The sequence below is a fragment of the Phoca vitulina genome, unplaced genomic scaffold, assembly GCF_004348235.1.
Source record: "Phoca vitulina isolate PV1807 unplaced genomic scaffold, GSC_HSeal_1.0 scaffold59, whole genome shotgun sequence".
Classification (NCBI taxonomy): Eukaryota; Metazoa; Chordata; class Mammalia; order Carnivora; family Phocidae; genus Phoca; species Phoca vitulina.
Window position 1 is genome coordinate 6,891,497 of NW_022589762.1, and position 20,976 is coordinate 6,912,472.

At 52.9% G+C, this 20,976-nt stretch overlaps 1 protein-coding gene across 1 annotated transcript in view; it reads right to left on the reverse strand.

The window, feature by feature from the left end:
* Window positions 1-20,976, reverse strand: part of LOC116623527 (anoctamin-2-like) — a 192,075-nt gene that overhangs the window by 151,611 nt on the left and 19,488 nt on the right. Inside the window, exons 2-3 of the mRNA XM_032390749.1 lie at window positions 13,726-13,910; window positions 12,147-12,473 (exon numbers count right to left, since the gene is read on the reverse strand). Coding sequence (XP_032246640.1) covers window positions 12,147-12,473; window positions 13,726-13,910 — 512 coding nt within the window. The remainder of the gene's footprint in view (window positions 1-12,146; window positions 12,474-13,725; window positions 13,911-20,976) is intronic.

A 20,976-nucleotide genomic window follows, 5' to 3' on the forward strand; every position in this document is an offset into this window, starting at 1 on the left:
CTGAGCACAGTAGAAGTAATTTTGGCCATTACTAGGAACTTGGAAAGCAGCAATAAGATGCTCAGGGAGGGAAGGGTCCAGATTCCCATGGCAGGAGGGAGAGAACAGGTACCCCCCCCAACACCGGACTACTAGGGATGGATGAAAGTAGGGTCCCAATGCCAGATGGCCCTTCGGCGCACAGCCATGGGTCATATGGGCAGCTCCAGACCCGTGAAAATGGTGTCTGCGTCTTTTTCTGGGGGACGGTATAATCCCATCACAGAGACCAGCCTCACATAAACACAACCGCCGCTAAGTGCTTCACCATAGTGGTCTTTGGGGCTGGGGGTCTGCCCACCAGTGCAGAGCTAGACAGTGCTGGCAGAAAGAAGAAGGGGAAGCAGCTAGAGAGGAAGGAGGATGGAATGACACAACAGGACAGCTGACAACCCCCAGGGCACCAGACTCCCCTTAGTGCTGGACCTGAGGGCAGCCTGTAAGAGCTCAGGCCTAGCCTGCAGTTCTCCTGACTGCCCAGCTCTCCCTCCCCCAACCTCTCCCCTTCCTCCCCCTCCCCCCTCCCCCCCACTCCTCCCACCCCTCAACCCGGTCTTTGCGCCCCTCAGCCTTCTCCTCAGGGTAGGCGGCTCTGAGAGGAAAGCAGCTTATTCTCTTCCCTGGTTGGAGAAGGAGGAACCAAGAAGGAGAAGGAAGAACGGGAGAGGGCTCATGAGGAGCAGCGAAGGGACAGGTTCCAGGTGGCTGTGAGAGGCCCATCTCTGGAAAGCCTTCCCTGCCAAGCCCAACTCTTATGGCTCGCTCCCTCCCCTTGACGCTACAGTATACTGTCTTTGCTACACATTATGCTTTGAATCAATTCAACAAACACAGTGGAGTATTTACTACGTGCCAGACACTGTACGAAGAAATAAAGCAGAAAACACAATCCCGGTTCTCGAAGTCTTCAGTCTTATCCAGGGACAAGTGAAGCTCATAGGGTGTACTAAGCGCTTCTGTGATGTTGCCCAAGTTCAGAACAGGGAGCATCAAATAATAGACAGATACAACAGTGTATCAAATAGCATGTTTAGGGGCGCCCAGGGGGCTCAGTCAGTTAAGCGTCTGACTCTTGGTTTCGGCTCAGGTCATGACAGGTCATGATCTCAGGGTCGTGAGGTGGAGCCTCATGTTGGGCTCTGTGCTCAGCAGGGAGTCTGCTTGAAGATTCGCTCCCTCTGCCCCTCCCCCCACTCACATGTGCACGTGCATGCACTCTCTCTCTCTCTAAAATAATAAATCTTTTTTTAAAAAAATAGCATTTTTAAATAGTGAGAAAGTTAAACCCTTTCCAATTATCCTGAAAAGATAAAGTCTCCGTTAGATGCCAATATACCTTTAACCTCCGACACTAGGGAAGCCTCCTTTCTCAAGCGAGAGTGAGCAGGCCCCCCAGCCTGAGATCTTCGGCAGCCAGCTGTGTCCAGCCAGGAATTAATAAGGTTATTTTGTTTCTGGTGTGGTTTATTTTTGCATTATTGTCTATTTGTTGGCCAGTGATATCGGTTCTCCATTTATAACAATATAATATTTCCTTTTAAGATGAATTTAAACTTAAAAAGTGAGCCAATTTAGCAAAAATATTCAACAAATAACAGTACAGATAGTAAATGGCGATCCTGAAAATCCTGCAACAGGTAAGCAGTGGTATTCAAAATCACCATCATGGTATTCAGAAAACTGAAATGGTGAGACTTCCTGACCCAGAAAAGAAGCAGTCAGCACATGTGCCCTCATGAGTCTATCTCATCTCCCAGCTAGACAGTAAACTCCCTGCACCTCCTCCTCCCTTTGGGGGTGCCTAATCCACACAGTAGGCATTTTAATTCATTCAGAACATGGGGGGGTATTCAACTCAGCTCACAGGGAGGTTAAAAAATTGGAAAATTAAAGCAAAGCATGGACAGGTGGGAGAGCCAACTCAGGCCCAATGGCAAAGAAAACCCAAGGCAAAGAGGAAACCCCACACCATTCCTATAAAGAACTGTGAAAACAAGGACACTTCATTTTCTGAAGTTTATGAAGTATTTTCAACAGTGGAAGGTGCTGGCTACAGACCTCAGATAAGAAAACCGATCCAGCACGGCTGACAAACTTGCACAAAAGCACATGGCAGTGAATCCTGCTCATTGCCCTCTACACACAAAGTTCTTCCCACTACATTCGGCTGCTAGGCAAGTCCAGGGGACCTGCAGGAAGTAACTCCTACCAATAGCCGCAGGAAGTAACTCCTACCAATAGCCACTGGTTTTCTAAAACGTGCCACTAGCAGAGCTGGAACTCCCAGACCTTGCTCACAGACCACGGCGTGAGCTGGTCCGAATGCACCCCCTCCAACCCCATGGTGCACGGTGAGAACAGTACATAGCAACACACACAACGCTGTAACGAGGGATGGGTGGTGTGTGCAGGGAGCCAGCAGCAAACCCACACAAGCTCTTAGGGCCCCGGGGCTTCAGCTCCAAAGCCTTTGGGGTTCCTCTGTCTGCACTTGACAAAGAAAACACAACAGAACAGCATACCCATCAAATTCCACTCCTTATGACTTCCTGTTCCTAAAAAAGGTGCTAAAACGCCACAGGCCCTCTCTGCAGCCTGGGAAGCCTCGACCCTCCAAGGACCTGTGGATGAGCTAAGTGTAAGTTCCCTGGGCTGGATGAGTTCAGAGAGTAGGGGGAAACACAGCTTTAGCTACGATGTTCACAGCCAGAAATACTCCACCCTTCGACACCTGACAGCAATGGATGGATCCCTGAGCGGAAACTCAGTAAGACAATTATAAGAATGCCGGTGGGCACCTGGGCCCCGGGACTGCTGAGCTGGACACAGAGTCTGGCTGCTATCCACGGTGGGCTGGTCTGCAGCAGATGAGACCCCCAAACCTGCGATGCTCAACAGATGGTGAACACATTCTGGAAGCCATCAGAATCCACCCAGGGCTTCCTGGGAGCCATCACGCCATAAATGGCAATCTCCATGAATCCTGCTGGGGAGATTCATGACACTCTTACCTTAGCTGAGCTCCAGGTCAAGAGGGATGGGGTCTCCACAGGGCACTGTCCACTTCAGGAGACGGTGACATGGCTAAACAACTCTGCCAGCTCTTCTTCCTTTTGCTTCCAAAGTACTGTCGGTCTGTCCTCCTCACAGTCATGGTGCACAGAACAGGGAAGGCTGAGAACACATCAGGGCCACTATAGCTTTTGTTCGTGGCCTGAAGGAAACATGAGCACTATCTCCCCTGGAGGAGAGCCATCACCCCGCTCCGACTCACGAATCCACTCGCCCTCTGCTCATCCAGAATGAAGGTCAGCCTTCTTAGCAGAATGCATCCCCAGGTGCCGTACACTCACAACTGCCCAAGCAGGCAGGGGCCCTGAAGACCACAAGAGCTGCTAGAACACCTCCAGGTCATCGTGCTCTTTGCAGAACTCTTTACAAAAGTCCTTCGAATACCAGCATGCTTAATCCCAACATTCGGACAAAGACAAATTTTAGTGGAAGAACTCACAGGATGGACAACAGAAAACCACAACCAAAATTAAGTTGCAAAACTAAATACGATTGGCCAATTCTAAGTTTTCCCATTAGTATTCTTGTACTTCTCATCCATTTCCTTTGCCCTCAGCAAGTACTTCCTGGCAGGCCAGCCTCCAAAGGTTTAAGGAAAAAAAACAATTTTGGGGGGGTAGAGGAGGGGCAGAGGGAGAAAGAGAGAATCTGAAGCAGGCTCCATGGCCAGCACAGAGGCCAACGTGGGTCTTGATCTCACGACCCTGAGATCATGACCTGAGCCAAAATCAAGAGTCAACACAACCAACTGAGCCATCCAGGCACCCCTAAGAACAATTTTAAATTGAGAAAATTATCTTTATCACTGCAATTTTCCAGTTAAATGAGAAAACAGTATCAAGTTTTATTTTAGCATAGACGACATCAGTGTAAGTCACAGGAAGCCAGGACTCTCAAGTACACAGTCTGAGAATCCCTGATGATGCCCAAGCTTCTCCTTTTCCAGACGGGGAAGTCAGGGTCCAGAAAGAAGCCGGTGGGTGGCAGAACGGGACCTAGAACCCAGGTCTCAGCCCAACCCTCTTTCCTCTCCGTGTCCTTCTTGGGGTCAAGCATATCATGGACTAAAGCCCATGCTCCTGGATGCAATTAGCCAGGCAGGCCCCAAGTAGCAGGGGCCACAGCATGTAAGGGCTCAGCTGATGTCACAAGTGTGCTCAGTTGGCACGCCCCTCAAATTAGGCCCCTGCCTCAGGACGCCTCAGGAACCTTATCTGAGCCAGCCAGACTCCAGGGAGTAGCCAGTGGGTGTCCCCATGGGATCTCCCTTCCCCCAGCAGCCAGGCAGGACCACCACTCACTGCCTGACGCTTCTCCTAAGTCTTAGGGGTTATGTGCAGGGATTCGTGATCTTTTGGGGGCCTTGGAGCCCTAAGACAGTCAGAAATCTATAGACCTCTTCTTAGAGTATTTTTAGGTGTGTAAAATAATTATACAGAATAAGGAGGAACGAAGTATATAGAAATACAGTTACTAAAATATTTAAACTTGTGATCTAGTCATATACTTGCAGCCTTATCAATACATTAAAGAGCAAGACCTGGCAGCATATCTCAAAATTGTCATAATTTCAAAGTAATGATGAGTATCCATGCTTTTGGAGATTTATGCAACAACTATATAACCCAATATGAATCTATGTGTGATTTTTATCGGCGACAAACTCACAGGAACTCATAGTAATGTAGGTTTGCGCCCATATCCTTAGGTGAAGTAACCGCTAAGTTCCAGTTAAGTGTTGGTGAAAATAAAGGACAATTTTTTACCATCCAAGTTTATAAATTCTGCCCCTGAATTCTATTCACAGAACCCCCAAGGTTTAAAGAGCTCCTGAACGCTGCTTCATAGCCCCAGGGTCATCAGATAGGAGGTATCGAGGCACCCTGATGAGCTGACCTGGAGTGACAAGGAGACCCCGTCTTCAGTGAGGAGATGCTTCAGGCTGAAGCAGCCCCAGGCCCATCCTCACCACCTACCAAGCACCAGATGTGACTCCCGGGTGTCTCCAGACCTCGAAGGCTCAAAGACCCTGCCACATACAACACCCGCTTGAGCTAAACCTTCTAACCTGCACAGCATCCCCCAGCGGCTCAGTGTACAGAGAGTGAATCCTGCCCAGAGACCTGATAAGAGTAGAAGACTCAGCCTGCTCACTTCTGCCAGGACCCAAGCATCCGGGGCAGGCAGAGGGACGGTGATCCAGCTAAGAGCTTCCAGGCAGAGGCAGGACTGGGAATCACTCAGCCTGTCACTCTCCCAGTACGCTCTCTTACTGCACCTCTAGATTGACTTTAGGTGACTATCTGAAATCAGGTCAGCGCCCCCTGAAGGCAAGGACCACATCTTAGTCACATGTGTCATCAGCTCCCGGGATGTGGCACCTGCAAATGTTCAGTCAAGATCTGCTAAATGAGGGCGCCTGGGTGGCTCAGTCAGTTAAGCATCTGCCCTCAGCTTCGGTTATGATCCCGGGGTCCTGGAATCGAGCCCCACAATGGGCTCCTTGCTCAGCGGGGAGTCTGCTTCTCCCTCTCCCTCTGCCCCTGCTCCTTCTCTCTGCCTTGCTCACTGTCTCTGTCAAATAAATAAATAAAATCTTAAAAAAAAAAAAAAAAAGATCTAAATGAGAGGCAGGAGAGGGTGGCAGAAACAGAGCCTGGCAGGTCTCCCCCGGAGCTGATCCCTTGAGTGTCTTTACAGCTGAGGTGACTGCCCAGCTGAGGTGAAAGCCCGCAAAAACCTTGAACTTATCAGCTGACAAATGGAGAAGGGACTTCTCTCTCTCCGTGTCTCTCTCAGAGACCAAAACCTCTAGCATTGCCCTGAACGGGAATGATTAGCAGGACAGAGACCAACTATCCCTTGACCCTCTCTTCACCAAATGCAGGGATTGATGCCAATAGCCTTGGAAAGCATAAGGGATACTCAAAACATTTAACAACCAGCACGGCGTATTACGGGAGAACAGGCACCAGCCACGGACCCTGGCGCAGTGGGACCAGGAGCACCCGTCCGACCTCGGCCGTGCAAGAAGATAGGAACTCAGCTACAAGGACGACAGACTGAACAGAAGGAAGCTCGCCCTCTTGACTTGCTTGTAGCACAGACTCCCCATCCCCAAGATTTCATTTACTTAAGACATTAACTAGCTACATGAGCTTGTACAAGCCACATCCTCTCAACTATAGGCCCTGCTCTCTGACAGGAGTGAAAGAAATGATCCAAAGCCCTCCCAGTTCTAATATCCCACGGTCGCATTTTCTCATACCTCACCGGCTGCACCTGGTAACAGGAAACCAGCAGGACAGCCAGCCAGCTCCGGTGGTGCCCAGGCAGGGGCCCTCAGCCAGCCAGGCATCTTGCCCTCTGCTCTGTAGGGTGGGACACTCCTTCCAGCCCCTTTTGAGGAACCCTAGAGAGCTGTGGAAGCCCTGGCCAATAGATGAAAGACCCCAGGCGTGAAGGACCTGAGAGGGAGCCACACCCCAGCGGCAGAAACCCTCGGCCTGCCTTCCACGAGACCCACTCCCCGACCTCTTTCACAACCCGGAAACTGCTCATCTCCGGGTAGGGGTCTGCGTAGACAAAATGCCGCCCCTGGACAGTCGTTTTAAGAGAACAGGGGGAGCAGCTGCAAGGCCCAGTCCGGTTCCTCACCGGCCTGACAAGGCGTTTGAGGTTTCCTATGACAAGGGGACAAGAGCCGCTCTGACCACCTCAGCGGGGATGCCATTAGCATCGAGTGAGGATACTGAGTGTTAATTTTTTAAACTCCTTGGAAAAATGTCCCCAGTTTTGGGGGGGCTTGACTTCCTCCCTTCTCTCTGTACCCCCGCCCAGGCTGCGGAGAGGCCTCCCTGGGGAAGTGAGGTCCAGCCAGCCCCGTGGAGGCTCTGCCCTGCTCAGCTGTGCAGTCCCAGGGGCAGGGGTTGCCGGGGCTGCCTTTGTTGTGTCCCCTGAAGGTCCCTTGGGGGCGGGAAAGAGAGGCAGGCGAGAAGCCGAAGGCTCCCGCCTGCGGCGTCAGGGTGGGGCACACGGGACAGGAACACAGGCAAAGCCGGGGAAAATCAGCCCGGTTTCCTAAGCCATTAGCGTGAGCCAGGTCGTCAGCAGTGCGCAAGCTCCCGCACTCGTGGGCACACGGCAGCCACCACCAGGACCCGGCATGCACCGCGGCGTCGTTACAGCCACATCTGCCTCTTCCCCTGTGTTCCCTGGAGCCTCGCCTAAGAATTCCGGGGAAGGAGGAATAGGAAGGTGCTCTCGAGGGCTTGGCAGTCAGCCCTGGTACGACGAAGACCCCAGAAGCTCAGACGGAGTTCAAATCCCAGCTGGATCACTTCGTAGACGTCCCTGTGATGGAGACACTAGCCCCTCTCACCTCCTTAGAGACATGAGGGTAACAGGCACCTGGCAGGGGTTCACGAGACTAACTGACAGAGCACAAGTCCACGTTAGCAGGCACACACAAGGCAATCAGGGAAGTTGGTTTCCTCCCCTAAAACCACAGATTAATGATAGAGAGCAATTTCCCAAAGTCGCCCCAGCTCCGTCCAGAGGCCTAGGAGGACACATGATCCTACCAGCTGCTGAATCAGATGTATAAAAGCCCTTCTGAAAAGGGAAGTGGGAACAGGCCGTGATGACAAAGGTCAAGAAACAGTGGCCTCTAGGTTTAAGAAAATGAGAAGACATTCAAATTTTCTTGGCCCAGGGCGCCTGGGTGGCTCAGTGGGTTAAGCGACTGCCTTCGGCTCAGGTCATGATCCCAGAGTCCTGGGATCGAGTCCCACATCAGGCTCCCAGCTCAGCGGGGAGCCTGCTTCTCCCTCTGACCCTCTCCCCTCTCATGCTGTTTCTCTCTCTCTCTCAAATAAATAAATAACTAAAATCTTTAAAAAAAAAAAAAAATTTTCTTGGCCCACATTTTTTTCCCCTAAATGAGCCCCCGGGGGAGATCATGATGTCCTATACCTCAGTTGTCCCCTAGCCTCTTTCTCTGGCTCAGTATAGTAATTCAGGTTGAGATGCCAGACGTCCAGGGCTACAGGGTAAATAGTCAGGTGTCGGGGCCATCCTGTGGCTTGTGGGAAGGTCTCCTCTCTGCAGAGAGGGAAGGGATTTGTTCAGTCCTGGGCTCCCACCTGATACCAAGTCAGAGAGGGGAGCGCTGCCTCCTGAATAAAGCTGTGGGCCCCTGGCGCCTCCCGGCTGGCACTCTGCCCCTTCCATGCCTGCCTCTGCCCAAAGCCGCCCAGGGACCTGCCGGAGATGCCAGATCATGCTGAATAAAGGCAGCTTCTGCTATCGGTTCTCTGGTGCCCAAATCCCGGGAGAGCTAGCCCAAGGCAAGGGGGCCCCCGGCACCCCCGTCAATGCCCTCTCCTCCATTCCCAGTTTGGAAGGTCCAGCTGCCCACACAGATGAAGTTGTGGGCCATGCCTGCTGGAATTTCAGGGCCTGCGGGGTGGGGGAAGGCCTTTACACCCCAAGTCCACACATGCCCCGGGCCCACCACGTGCACTGCACTGCGCCTGGCTCTGGGATCCCCCTGGTGCCCCTCGTTCATCTGAGCCTGTGCCTCTGTCCTTCCAGCTGTCTGGGTCAGGACAGGGGGCTTGGGAGAGGTTGGGAGGAGGTGTGTCACAGAAGGCCTTCCTCAGCCCACCCGCTCCACAACCCCATCTGGAGGCCTGAGGTGGGTGAGTCCCTCGAATGCTCACATTCGCCTCCCACTCAGCAGCGATGCTCATCTCCAGACAGGTCGCCCTCATGTGTCCAAATTGGCAGTGAGGAGGCTGGTGTCTCTGCCACCCACAGGCCCACAGGCATCTCCAGCGATGTCTTTAAATGAAATTGTAATTGAATGGCTACACGTAAGAAAACATATATGCAAACTGTCATTTAGTCATCTGATAAATACCAAATGGCCTTTAAAATATGAACATGGACAATGTAATACATGGAACTACGCCCACTGAATGAAAAAGTGAAACACCAAATGGAAGGTATGCACCCATCATCATCCTGTGTCAAGCACACTCAGATAGCAACCAGGGTCGGAAATGATTCCTATGATAGTCAATCAGTTAGGATTTGATGCATGCAAAGTTCTTTTGATCTGTAAGGCTAAATGAATGATTTTTAATGGGTCTCTAATAGAAACCCATTTCCTCTCCACTTATTTGAAAATCAGATTGAAACCAGAGCCTAAAAGACGGTGTAGCCCAGCAGGGCAGGGACAGCCGAGCAGCTGGGGCCAACTACACCTGCCCTCCACGCTGCCGCCCTGGTGCAGCCAAGCGGTGGCCTCACTCCTGTGAGGTGTCAGCTGCAGGCTTCTGCTCAAGGCAGAGACCAAGCATCCTGCCACAGTGAAGAGTTGTGCTGGCCCCAACAGGCCCCCAGAAGAGCTGCTCGGGCCCTCAGAGGCTCCAGCTGATGAATTGCCAGCCAGTGTTTAGCACCAACAGGAGGCTGGGGCAGGGGGTGAGCCGGAGACGATCCAGGACTGCTGGCCCGGAAGGAGGGGACAATTCCTACTCCATCTTGTTGGGGTGGCACACACTTGGAGGCAACGTGGGTGCCCAATATCCTTAGGGAAGTGACCAGGTAACCGCAGTGGCTGCAAAGCACTCATCCATTAGGAAAAATGGGTTAGACGCACATGCAGAACGCGAGTGGGCTCAAAATACAGGGCCAAGGGGCGCCTGGGTGGCTCAGTCGGTTAAGCGACTGCCTTCAGCTCAGGTCATGATTCCGGGGTCCTGGGATCAAGTCCCCGCATCGGGCTCCCTGTTCAGCGGGGAGCCTGCTTCTCCCTCTCCCTCTGCCTGCCACTCCCCCTGCTTGTGCTCACTCTCTCTGTCAAATGAATAAATAGAATCTTTAAAAAAAAAAAAAAAAGTGTTGCCAGGACAGTTACCTTTGAATTTCAGATCAGCAACAAACAATCTTTTAAGGACCTAAGTAGGTCCCAAATATTTCATGGGACATACTTCTGCTAAAAAGTTATTTGCTGTTGATCTGAAATTCAAATGTAACTAGGCATCTTGAATTTGCTAAATCTGGCAACTCTAAACAATAATAATAGCAGTGACAGGCACTGTTACTAAGTATTTAATTCACTTGTCTTGTTTTCATCTTCAAACAACCTAATGAAGAATGTATTGCTATCCTCTTTACACAGACTTGGAAACTCTGACTCCAAAGGAGCAAGTCATTCACTCAAGATTGTGAGGCTAGTTGATGCCAGACCCAGGATGTGAACATCTGTCTCTGGGCTCCAGAGTCCACCCTCCTGAGCATGATGCTGTTTCCCAACTGAGGAGCTGAACAAGGCCCAGGCCTCCACTCCCTGACACGCAGAGACAGGTGTGGGGACTGAGCCTCCCACAGTAGTAGTGCCAAGAGCTCCTTGTCTGGTCCTCAAAACAAACCACTACCTCAAGAAACCTTCCCACCAGACTCCAGTTCGAGGAACCAAGTGAGCTCTGGGTTCCAAAAAGTGAAAATCAAGGGAGCAAGGGAGCCCCAGTTAGTTTTCAAAGAGCACAATGTCCCTACATTGGTGGAAAGAATGAGAGAAGCACCTCCAAGGTTAAGGGTCTGGATAAGCAGTACAGGTCAGGAGGACAAGGGTCTGAGCCAAGCCACATGCCATCCTTCCTGGGGTGAGAGAAATGGATGAATGACCCCTGAGGGTCCCTTCCAGTTTGGGGTATTAACTTGAATCTTACACAACAGGTGAGAATGGCACCACACCCCTCAGCATGACTCTATTTAAAATAGTCTTAATGAGCATTTATTGAGCACCTACTACGTATTACACATTGTGCTAGATGTTTTCATTGCCCCAGCTATTGATGGGGCCTGTAAAACTACAGCCCAACAGGGCATTTAACTATTTTGCAGATGAGGAACGTGAGATTCGGGGAGATCACTTATTTATTCAACTAACACTTGTTAAGCGCCTATTACACTACTTTATTCTTCAGACTCTGTCCTAGGTGCTGGGGATATAGAAGTGAACCAAACAAGATCCCTGCCTTCATGAAGCTGGTTGGGGCACTGCTAAAAAACCAAATCTATCATGTTGTTTCAGGTAGCAATGCTAAGTGTGATGAAGGAAAGTAAAGCATGGTCAAGGAACAGAGTGAAGGGGTGGGAGTACTATAGCTAGATGGTCAGGAAGATGTCTGGAAAGAGATAACATTTAGGCAGAGGTCTGAAGTGAGGGAATAAGCATGCACAGGTCTGGGGAAGGGTGCCCAAGGCAGCGGGGACAACCAGTGCAAAGACCCTGAGGTAAGGGTGACCAACACACAACCAAGATAAGGCCAAAGGGCTGGAGCAGGTGCAGGAGGGTAGGAAAGGTAGAAGATGAGTATGGAGGGGATGGTTAGGGCAGGTCATCTTTAAAGGATCACTGTGATATGAAGAAATGGATCGATGGATGAATGAATGGATGGAAGGATGGACAGATGGATATGGAGATAAATGGATTTCCATGGATTCCCTTAAGCTGCTACTGACCAAAGGTGAGAACATATATCGCTCACAAGTTGATAAAACATGTCCGATGTTCAGTTTCCAATGAATCACCTCCCTCAGAGGGCCCCAGGCAAGCACATTCCTTAGTGAAGTATATCCCCTATAGAGGAATGTGATCCAAAGTTCAACAGGCAATCTGGGTCTTCATCTCAATGAAACCTTTGAAGAAGGCCACGGGATGGGGTCTTTAAGCACCAGCAAGAAATGACTTGCCTCCAATCTCTAACCAGGCCAATGCCCACAGAACAGATTGGCACATCCTTACACCACCACTACCTGGGATCCCTTAGGCAGAGGCACCAGCTATACCAAGACTCTTCCTCAAGTCTTTGAACAAGAAAATCTGGTTTGCCCACCAGATTAAAAAAAATGCCACCTGCCAGAACAAAGCCAATGCTTCCTGCAGATGACACCAATCACCAGGGGCCCAAACTTGCAGGGCCATCCCATCCCACGGCCCTTTGCCACTTGCCTAACCTCACCTCCAAGTCCTTCTCGAGCTCCAGCCCAGCCTCCATCAGGTTGTGCTCAAATTCCTCCCGTTGCTCCTTCTTCTCCTCCTCCAGGGCATCGAGTGGCCCCAGCTCAATGTCACCGTGGCCCCCAGCATGAGGTTCCTTGCCTGTCTCCCCATTAGAGACAAGTGCCAGCGACTGGCCAGGGGAGCCCAGGCCAGGATGCACCCCACGTTTCCGGTAATGGTAGGTGAGCACGTAGTCGACCTTCCTCTGGTTGTCGTGGAAGTGCATGCGGCTCAGACAGGCCTCCGAGGACACTGGCTCGTTGGCATCCAGGTAGTTGTTGATGACCTGGAAAGAGAGAGAACAGGACAGGGACAGCGAGGTCCGGTGAGGAAGGGCGAGCGACGGAGGAGGCTGACCTTGTGCTCTGGGCCCGGGGAGGTGGACCAGGAAGCCTGTCAGGCCCAGAGGCCCCAACTCCCCCAGTAAAAGCACAGAGTGGCCTACGTTCTGCTGCCACACCCAGCCCACACAGCCCTCCACCCACCTGTCCACAGCCCGGCCACCAGTGCCCTCAGACCCGCTCTGGCAACCACGCACACACGGACGCTCGCACACACGGACTGAACACGCAGCAGCAAAGCCCTGTACGTCCGCGTGTGCCTGCACACCAGAGCCACACAGAGCACACGCACACAGAGCACCTACACGCGGCACCCCCACACCAGCTCCCCTGCACGCACATTTGTGCACACTCCCAGCACCCCAGGGCACTCTGACACACACACAGCCCTCCACACGCACTGGAACACACCCACACATCCCATCTCCTTGCAGCTCTGCTGGCCGGCCTGCAAACACACGCATACTTACACACACAGATTACTCACCGGCAAGTTCTCTGGATCCATTGGAACAAAGGGCAATTTCTTCTCACCGGGCCCACCCCAGCCCCACCCCACAGGGATTCACTCGACACTATGCCCCTCTCAGCCCCACATCCTCCTCCTCCTCCTCCTCTGCAGCCACCAGGAGGGACCCTGCCAGAGACCGCAGCAGGGGGACCGACTTCTGCTCTCAGCCAGCCCGGAGGTGGGAGGTTGAGAGAAAAGGAGGGGAAAGAATAAGGCGGAGCAGGAGAGGGACCTGCCTCCCTCCCTGTGGGTGTTTCCCTGTTTATTACTGGTTTGATACCCATCTGCTTCTGCAGCCACCTGAGAGGTCACCTGGGCAACCAGATGAAGCACCAGGCACAGGGGAGAGCCTCTGAGCAGCCCCGGCAGAGGTCTGGGTCCTCAGACCTGTGAGGGGAGCCAGCGAGTCCGCAGACCAACAGGTGGGAACACGTGGCCTCTCACACCTCCCCTTCTCTGTCTGTCCTCTGCCCATGAGACTCCAGCGTGGCTGGGACTTGGAAACAGAGGAGAGGAAAAGGCCCTCACAAAAACCCTGGGCCTATTTCTCTCTCCCTCTCTCTTTCACATACACACACACACACACACAAATACACACACCTGCCCCCCAGCTGGAGGGTGCCCCAGTCAAGAGGCTCCCTTGGGGCCCCCAGCAGGGCCAGCCTTTACCCCACCCCAGCACTCACCGAGCCGCTGCGGGAGCTCCCTCCCCATGACAGCGGGCCAGATTCTCTGTCAGAACTGCTCTGCTGGCTGGGGGCTTGAGGACCCGGCACCTTGAGGTACTGCTGTCCATGTTTGGGGCCCTGGCCTCCTCTGGCCACTGCCCGGGGGCTCAGCCGGCGTGGGGAGCCAGGGAGCAAGGGGATATCTGTGAGAGGGAAAGACAAAGGAGGCAAAGCAGCTTCAGGTGACAGGAAACCCAGGACACAGAGAAACTGAGGCACTGAGGGAGGGAAATTGGGAAATCAGAAAAAGGCCACACCTCCTCACAGTCTTGGTTAGCCAGAGTTACCCTGGCCACAGGGCAGGGGAGAGTGTAGAAGGAAGCAGTGGGATGAGGAAGAGAGTCTCACTCACACACACACACACACACACACACATACAGACAGACACACACACATACACACACACAAACATACACACACAGGGCCTGGAGCCACCAGCAGAAGCTCCTTCAGATGATGGCTGTCATAATCTTATAATTCCCAGACAAGATGAGACAGCGGCTCAAGTGAGCCAGGGTGGGTGGAGCACTCCCTGAAGAGACACCCTGAATTCATGCCAAAGGCTTGAGTTTTAGGGTCTCTCCCAGGGCAGCCAGGCCAGCCAGCACCCTGACCAGCTCTCATGCCCCTTGAGGAGAGAGCAAGGACAGACAGACCAACTGTGGGTCCCCTGAGGGCCGAAGCCTGCTCTGACAAAAGCCTTGTCTCCAATGCCCTTGAGGGGTTCCCATGCACCCTCTGCCTCCACCAGGGCCTCAGAGCTCCACAGCCCCTTCTCAGCCCTCCCCAGAGCAGGCCCCCTAACAACCTACAGTGGGAGCCAGTTCTATTTCAGAGAATTTCCAGCTTCACCCCTGGAGGGAAAGGACACAGGCTGGTGACAGAATTGCAGAATGTCAGAACTGGAGGGGACCGAAGCATTAAATACACCGGTTTGCACCAAAACACCCCAGACAGGGCCCACGAGCTGCCAGGATCTCGAGGCTGACCAGACCCAATCTGTCCCCACCTCTGAGAAATACTCTCCAGCCAAGCAGCACAGCGCGGGATGCCTGGGCTTACCTCTCAGCTCTGCCACTTGCCCTGAGACCTCTCTGAGCCTGTTCCTTCCACCTGTAACATGAGAATCCCAAACTGGCAGGGTTGTGGTGAGAAACCGAAGGAGAGATACATACGCAAGACACGCAGGGCAGTCATCAGCCCCCAGGCGTGCAATGAAAGGTGGTGATTATAATTATTATCCTTTTCATTTTGAGCTGCGTGTTAGAAGAAATCACACCAGGGACATCCAGCTCAGCCCTAGTACCTGCTACAAGAAGGAATGAACAAAAAGCAGCTTGGAACAGAGCTTCTGACCGGTGAGTCACCAGGTTGCGGCACAGCCCTTATGCGCCCGGCTCTCTGCTGGACAGCTCGGGGGCCCTAGAACGCTCGTGCCTGCACTGGAGAACCTGATCGTCTCTCCACGAAGACAAAGCCGGCAGGCAGGAAGCACAACGAGGGCCGGCGGAGCAGGGCTCTCATAAGTCACTTCTACAACCGTGGGCTCTGGGCCCTACTGCGGGAGACCAGCAAGGCTAGAAGGCTTCCAGAGGAACTGAGCCTGACGCTGGTCTTGAAGGGGGGACGGGTTCTGAAAGGCAGGGGAGGGAACACAGAAGGGCAACAGTGGGTGTGCTTGCTGGTGGCGGGACGGAGGGGCCGCAGCTCAGGATGGCAAGGCAGGGGCTTCCTTCCTTGGTCCTTCATCTTGCCTTATCCCTCTCCCCTTGTGCCTTTCCTCATGCTTGCCTACCACCTGGCCCAGGGCAGAACTGAGAACAGGGCTCTACGGCCCAGGGAAGGCTTGGAAACCTCCAGATGTATGTCAAAAGAGCCCGAGACCCCCCTGATGTATACCTGAGCAGATGACAAAGGTGATGCTCACTCATGCTCACTCAAGCATCCTGGACAGCTATATTCCCATTCACAGCTGTGACTCAAGGTAGCTCAGATTCAGAGTCAGCCCCGAGCTTTTGTCAAACCACTCTCCAAGAGCCACAAGCCCCTGAAGGTACAACCTGGGGTTTGAGGCTGGCCTCCAGGGCCCCACCAGCCATCCCAGCAGCTCCCTCTGCTTGCCTCTGACACATGGACCACGGCTGCCTGAGGCCCTGCTTTCATGCCCACCTTCTCCCTGCTACACCCGACAATGAGAACACAGCATATGGCTGAGTTGTTCCAGCTCCAGAAAGACACACCAGGCAGTGATGACACAGAGGTGGAGAGACCCAAGACAGCTGACCACCATGAAATGGGGGGGCAGGGAGGTGGGGGGTGAGTGAAGCCTGGGCATCAGGACAGGTGGGCAGGTGAACCCACTACATAGGACTCCTCCAAGAAGCTGAAAAAAGGTGAACTGAGTCTGATCGGAAGGACAGGCCATCATATACAGCCTATGGAACATGTTATCCATTTGAAAATGATCTTTCCTTCATTGACCATTCACTTGGCTCTTGGCCAAGGCTGTCTTGCACAACAGATCCCTGGGTGTGCAGGACTCAGCTGCCTCCCTGGGCTCTGGGTGCCATGGGGGACATGGCTTACCCATCTCTGGATCAACTGGATGGATTTTCACAAGGCTTGGACCTGGGGCCTCTTCTCTACACTCTCACTCTATGCCTGAATACTCTCATCCACTCCTACAGCCTTAATTATCACCTATGTGCTCATGACCTTCAGCATTTTATCTTGAACCCTTATTTTCTTCTAGCCCCTGGATCCAAACATCCTCCTGCCTACCTGGCATCTCCACCTGGATGCTTCAGAGTCCCCTTCAAAACCTACATGTCCAAAACCAAACTTATGACCTGCTCTGCAAGAGGACTCTCCTCCAGTATTCCCCGACCCTATGAAGGCCATCGCTACACTCAGCCCCCAGACCAGAAATCCACAGGCAGCCCTGACAGCTTTCTGCCCCCATGCCCCACAGCCACTGTGTCACCAATCCTAGGAATTTTACCCTAACTATCCCCCAAATCCACCTGTTTTTCACCACCTCCCTGACTAGCACCCTAGTCCAAACTACCATGTTCATTCAGCTAGCTTACTCCAAACAGCCTCCCAACAAACCCCACCCCCCCACCCCGCGGCTTCTACCATCGCTCTCCTTCACTATTCCCCAAAACGGGGGGGGGGGGGGGGGTCCTTTCAAAATGTCGACCTGGCTATGACACCCGTATACGTGGAGACTTCTGGAGCTTCCCACCACTCTCAAACTGTGAGACCTGCATAACCCGGCCTGCTGACGTCTCCAGCTCACCTCTCCCCGAGTCCTGCTGCGTCTCTGAGTCCCAGCCGTGCTGCTTTGTTGGCAGTGTCTGGAATGCACCACACTCTCTCCCAGCCCGGGGCCTGACCCATGTTCCTCCCTCAGGCTAGGACATGCTTCTTTGTCTAGCTGTGGGCCACCTGCTATTTTGGTTATGAGGAACCCAGAAAATCAAAAGTAATACATTCCTGTTTCAAAAAGCTACTGCTCAAGGTCTAAGACAGAAAATTCAGATACTACCGGCAAAGCTAATGTGCTTCCTCTGCAGACAAGACTGAAGCTCCCCAAGCTGAAGCAGGGGAAGGCCTCCGAGCTCTATCCCACGGACTCCACAGGCCAGCAGGGAACTGCAGAGAGTGGGGCATTTATTGTCTGGGGTCATTGAAAAAAGGTAATCCACGGGTGGCAGTCCATTGATTGTCCAGTCAAAGGAACCCCTCCGTTCCAAGCTTTTGCCCAGATCTGACCACTCTGACCAACTCCCCCAAATGGGACTAGTCCATCCTTCAGCCGTCCACACCCTTGCAAGCCTCCTAGAGCATTAGGGTGGGGGAAAGGAAGGCCCTCCTCACCTAGTCAAAGTGTAACCAGATGAAAATGACCAGAGGCCTCCCGCTAAGCATGGACAGAGGGCGGCCCCAGCTTGGCTGCAGCTGCCCACCTCCACCGCTGCCCCTGATCCATTCTCCTCCTCCACCTTCAGGGGGACCTTTCCAAATCATATGGCCCCACTCTCCCACTGAAAGCCCTTCAGTGGCTCCCCATTGCCAAAGCAGAAAACCTCTACCATGAACTGAACGGCGCTACATGTATCCTCCAACCTCGTTCCGCCCTCCTTCCCACTCCCCTCTTTGAAGCTAGAGTCTTTCTGAATATTCTTATTTGCTCCATTGGCTAAGCTGCCGAAGCACAGGGGAACCACAGGGGCATGTGACAAGCCGGGGGGAGGAGGGGGCTGCACTTTTTGAGGAGGGCAGTGTTCTGGTCTTAGCCTGCTGTCTGGAGGACCTGCCATCTGAGCGGTTCAAGGCCACAGCCGACACTCTTTTTCAGGCCAGGAGTAAGAAATTCAATAAATGTCAGCCTGTGATTTGGGACTACATGGGTGTTGTGGGGAGGGGGCTATCTACAGACAACTAAGAAGTGCTAGGTCGACAACCACATTGCTCTCCATCCCACTCCACAACCCTCCCAGGCCTCGCCATCAGCATTCTGCCACACAGCGAGCCCCACGCTGAGCCAGGGGGACCCTTGGCGCCACATCCTGGCATTGCCACAGTTTCAGAAAAATAATGTAATTTCTCTTATGTTACTTTCTACTTCCACAACTGAGAGGAGGGTGTCATTATCGTATCTTTTCTCCACAGGGTGAGTGTGACGATACAGCAAGAGGAAGATGACAACTCCTCAGAAGCACATGAGCTACAGAAAATGCAAGGGATCGTTACCAAATCCTACTCCAGGGCCTCAGGGCCTGCCCCTTCACCTACATCTGCCCACCCTGACTTCTCCGCTTCATACCAGTCACTCGGCCCTAAGTCCCCAGAATTCCCCTTCTCTGCCAACCACCTGCCTGCTTACTATTCACCTCCTCCTGAAAGCTCTCCTAGATGAGGCAGGAGAAGCACCAGCTGTCTATCCCCCATTACTACAATTTCCTCTCTCATCTGGGACCACCACACACTTTCTTAGCCTTTAGAACCCACGATTTCAGGGGCAAACTCTGTCCTTTCCAGATGGATCCAGCCTCCACCACCCAGGAGGGCTGCAGGTTCCTGAGGCTGCACTACAGAGGCAGACAAAGAAAAAGCAGGATCGGAGACCTGGAGGGAAAGGAACAGAGACAAAAGGTAGGGAGAGCTGCCAAATCTAAAGGAAAACGCAGGTAGGGGCGCCTGGGTGGCTCAGATGGTTAAGTGTCTGCCTTCGGCTCAGGTCATGATCCCAGGGTCCTGGGATTGAGCCCCACATCGGGCTCCTGGCTCAGTAGGGAGCCTGCTTCTCCCTCTGCCTCTCTCCCTGTTCATGCTCTCTCTCTATCTCTGTGTCTCAAATGAATAAATAAAATCTTTAAAAAAAAAAAAAGAAAGGAAAAAGCAGGTAGACCTTGTTTTCAGGGTCCTCCCACGGCCTGCCCTTTCACACCACCCCTTCCCCCAGCCCACCCCCCAAGGCCCCTCCCCAGCTGGGGTCCCCATTCTGGGCTGCGCCTTCCCATCCACCATCAAGGCCTTCCGACACCCATTCTCCCATTTAGCTGTTGGCTGTCTTGGCTTAGAAGTTAATGTTATATGAATGGACCATAGATCACCACACCAAAAACTAATGATGTATTGTATGGTGACTAACATAACAATAAAATTTTAAAAATTAAAAAAAAAAAAAAAAGAAGCTAATATACTCTAAGCACAAATAGCCCATGCTGGCATCCTGAGACAATACAAGTGAAAGCATTCTGGAAACTCTAAAGTGGTCTGGAGATGTCCCTAGCCCTGCATGTGTGCAGGGGGCAGGGCTCTGGTCTTACCGTGAGGAATACCCTCCAATGGTGGGCACTGGGCACCATGCTGGGTTGGGGGAGAGGTGCCGCAGGGCATGGGTTTGAATCATGCCACGGCTCTCAAACAGTTTGGTGAGACTCTTCGGGGTCACAGCAAAGGATCAGAGTGAGGCAGGGCCTTTGAGTAGGGGAGCGGGCAGGTGCAGGGTGTGGAGAGTCGGGGGGGTAAGGAGAGCTCGGGCAATAGGGGATGGTGGGAGAACCGGAGCAAAGGGACCAGGAGGCACAGTCAGGAGCAAGGCAGCTGCAGGCTGAACAGACTGGGAGCGGGAAGTGGGTTCACCAGGCAGGGAGGAGGGGGAGGTGAGTAATCGGGGCCCTCGGAGGTTTCCAGAGCCTCCGAGAAAGAACAGCAGGAGGTGGTGTCCTATGGGAGCCGGACCTCCAGGCAGCAGGGCTCTTCCTCGAAGCTTCCCTCATGGCATCATTACTGCCTCACTACTAAGCACGGGCAGGGCAAGTGTGAAGTGAAGAACAGGGACGCCCCTCTCACCAGCCATTTCAAGGCCACTGTTTCCAGCAAAGCCAGACAGGCCAGGGTTACCCTGAGCGGAGACAGCACATCACACTCTCCCAGGCCAGAAACAAGACTCCAGATGGGCCTCAGAGAGACCTGGGCACTTGCAGATTTTGAGGATGCTCACGTGGACCCACACCAAGCATCCTGGGATGGATGGACGGCATTTCACGTAGGGTCAACACTTATGCTGAGGTCTTCCCTGCTTTCCCGCATGAATTTGACAGTCAAAATTTGAGGTTCCAAGCTTAAAATTTGGATCCAATGGCCCTGCTGATCACCCTATGCCCTGCCCCATAGTTCCTGTTGAACAGCACCTTTCTTAGACTCTGCATGTGGCCAGAGCAACAGAAAGATGGTCTTCCAGTCCCCTCCACACAAAAAAGAACCATTTGCAAATCTGCCTCTTGGGCTCTGCTTCTCTTGACTCAAAAACAGCCCTCTCTCCACCAATGTTAGAACATCCCCTTCCTAATGATGATAGGGCCACAGCATGCATCCTTATCTTGAACCTGCATAAGTAAGAGCTAACTGGCCTCCCTGCCACTCAGCTTGCTCCCCTCTGATCCTCGGGTCACAACCCGACCAAGTTACTCCCCTCCCATTCAATCCACTCTTCTTAGATGAAGACCAGATTGTCTGATATGCACACAGGACCTTTCATGATCTGGGCCCTGCCCACCTGTTTGAATAGTCCTTCATGTAACACCCATCCACGGCCTGCTTACCCCTTCCAGCGCCGCCCCCCCCCCACCACGCACATGGCATCATGCCATGCTCCAAGCACAACTGGCTGTCCTTGGGGGGTGGGAGGGGTAGGTA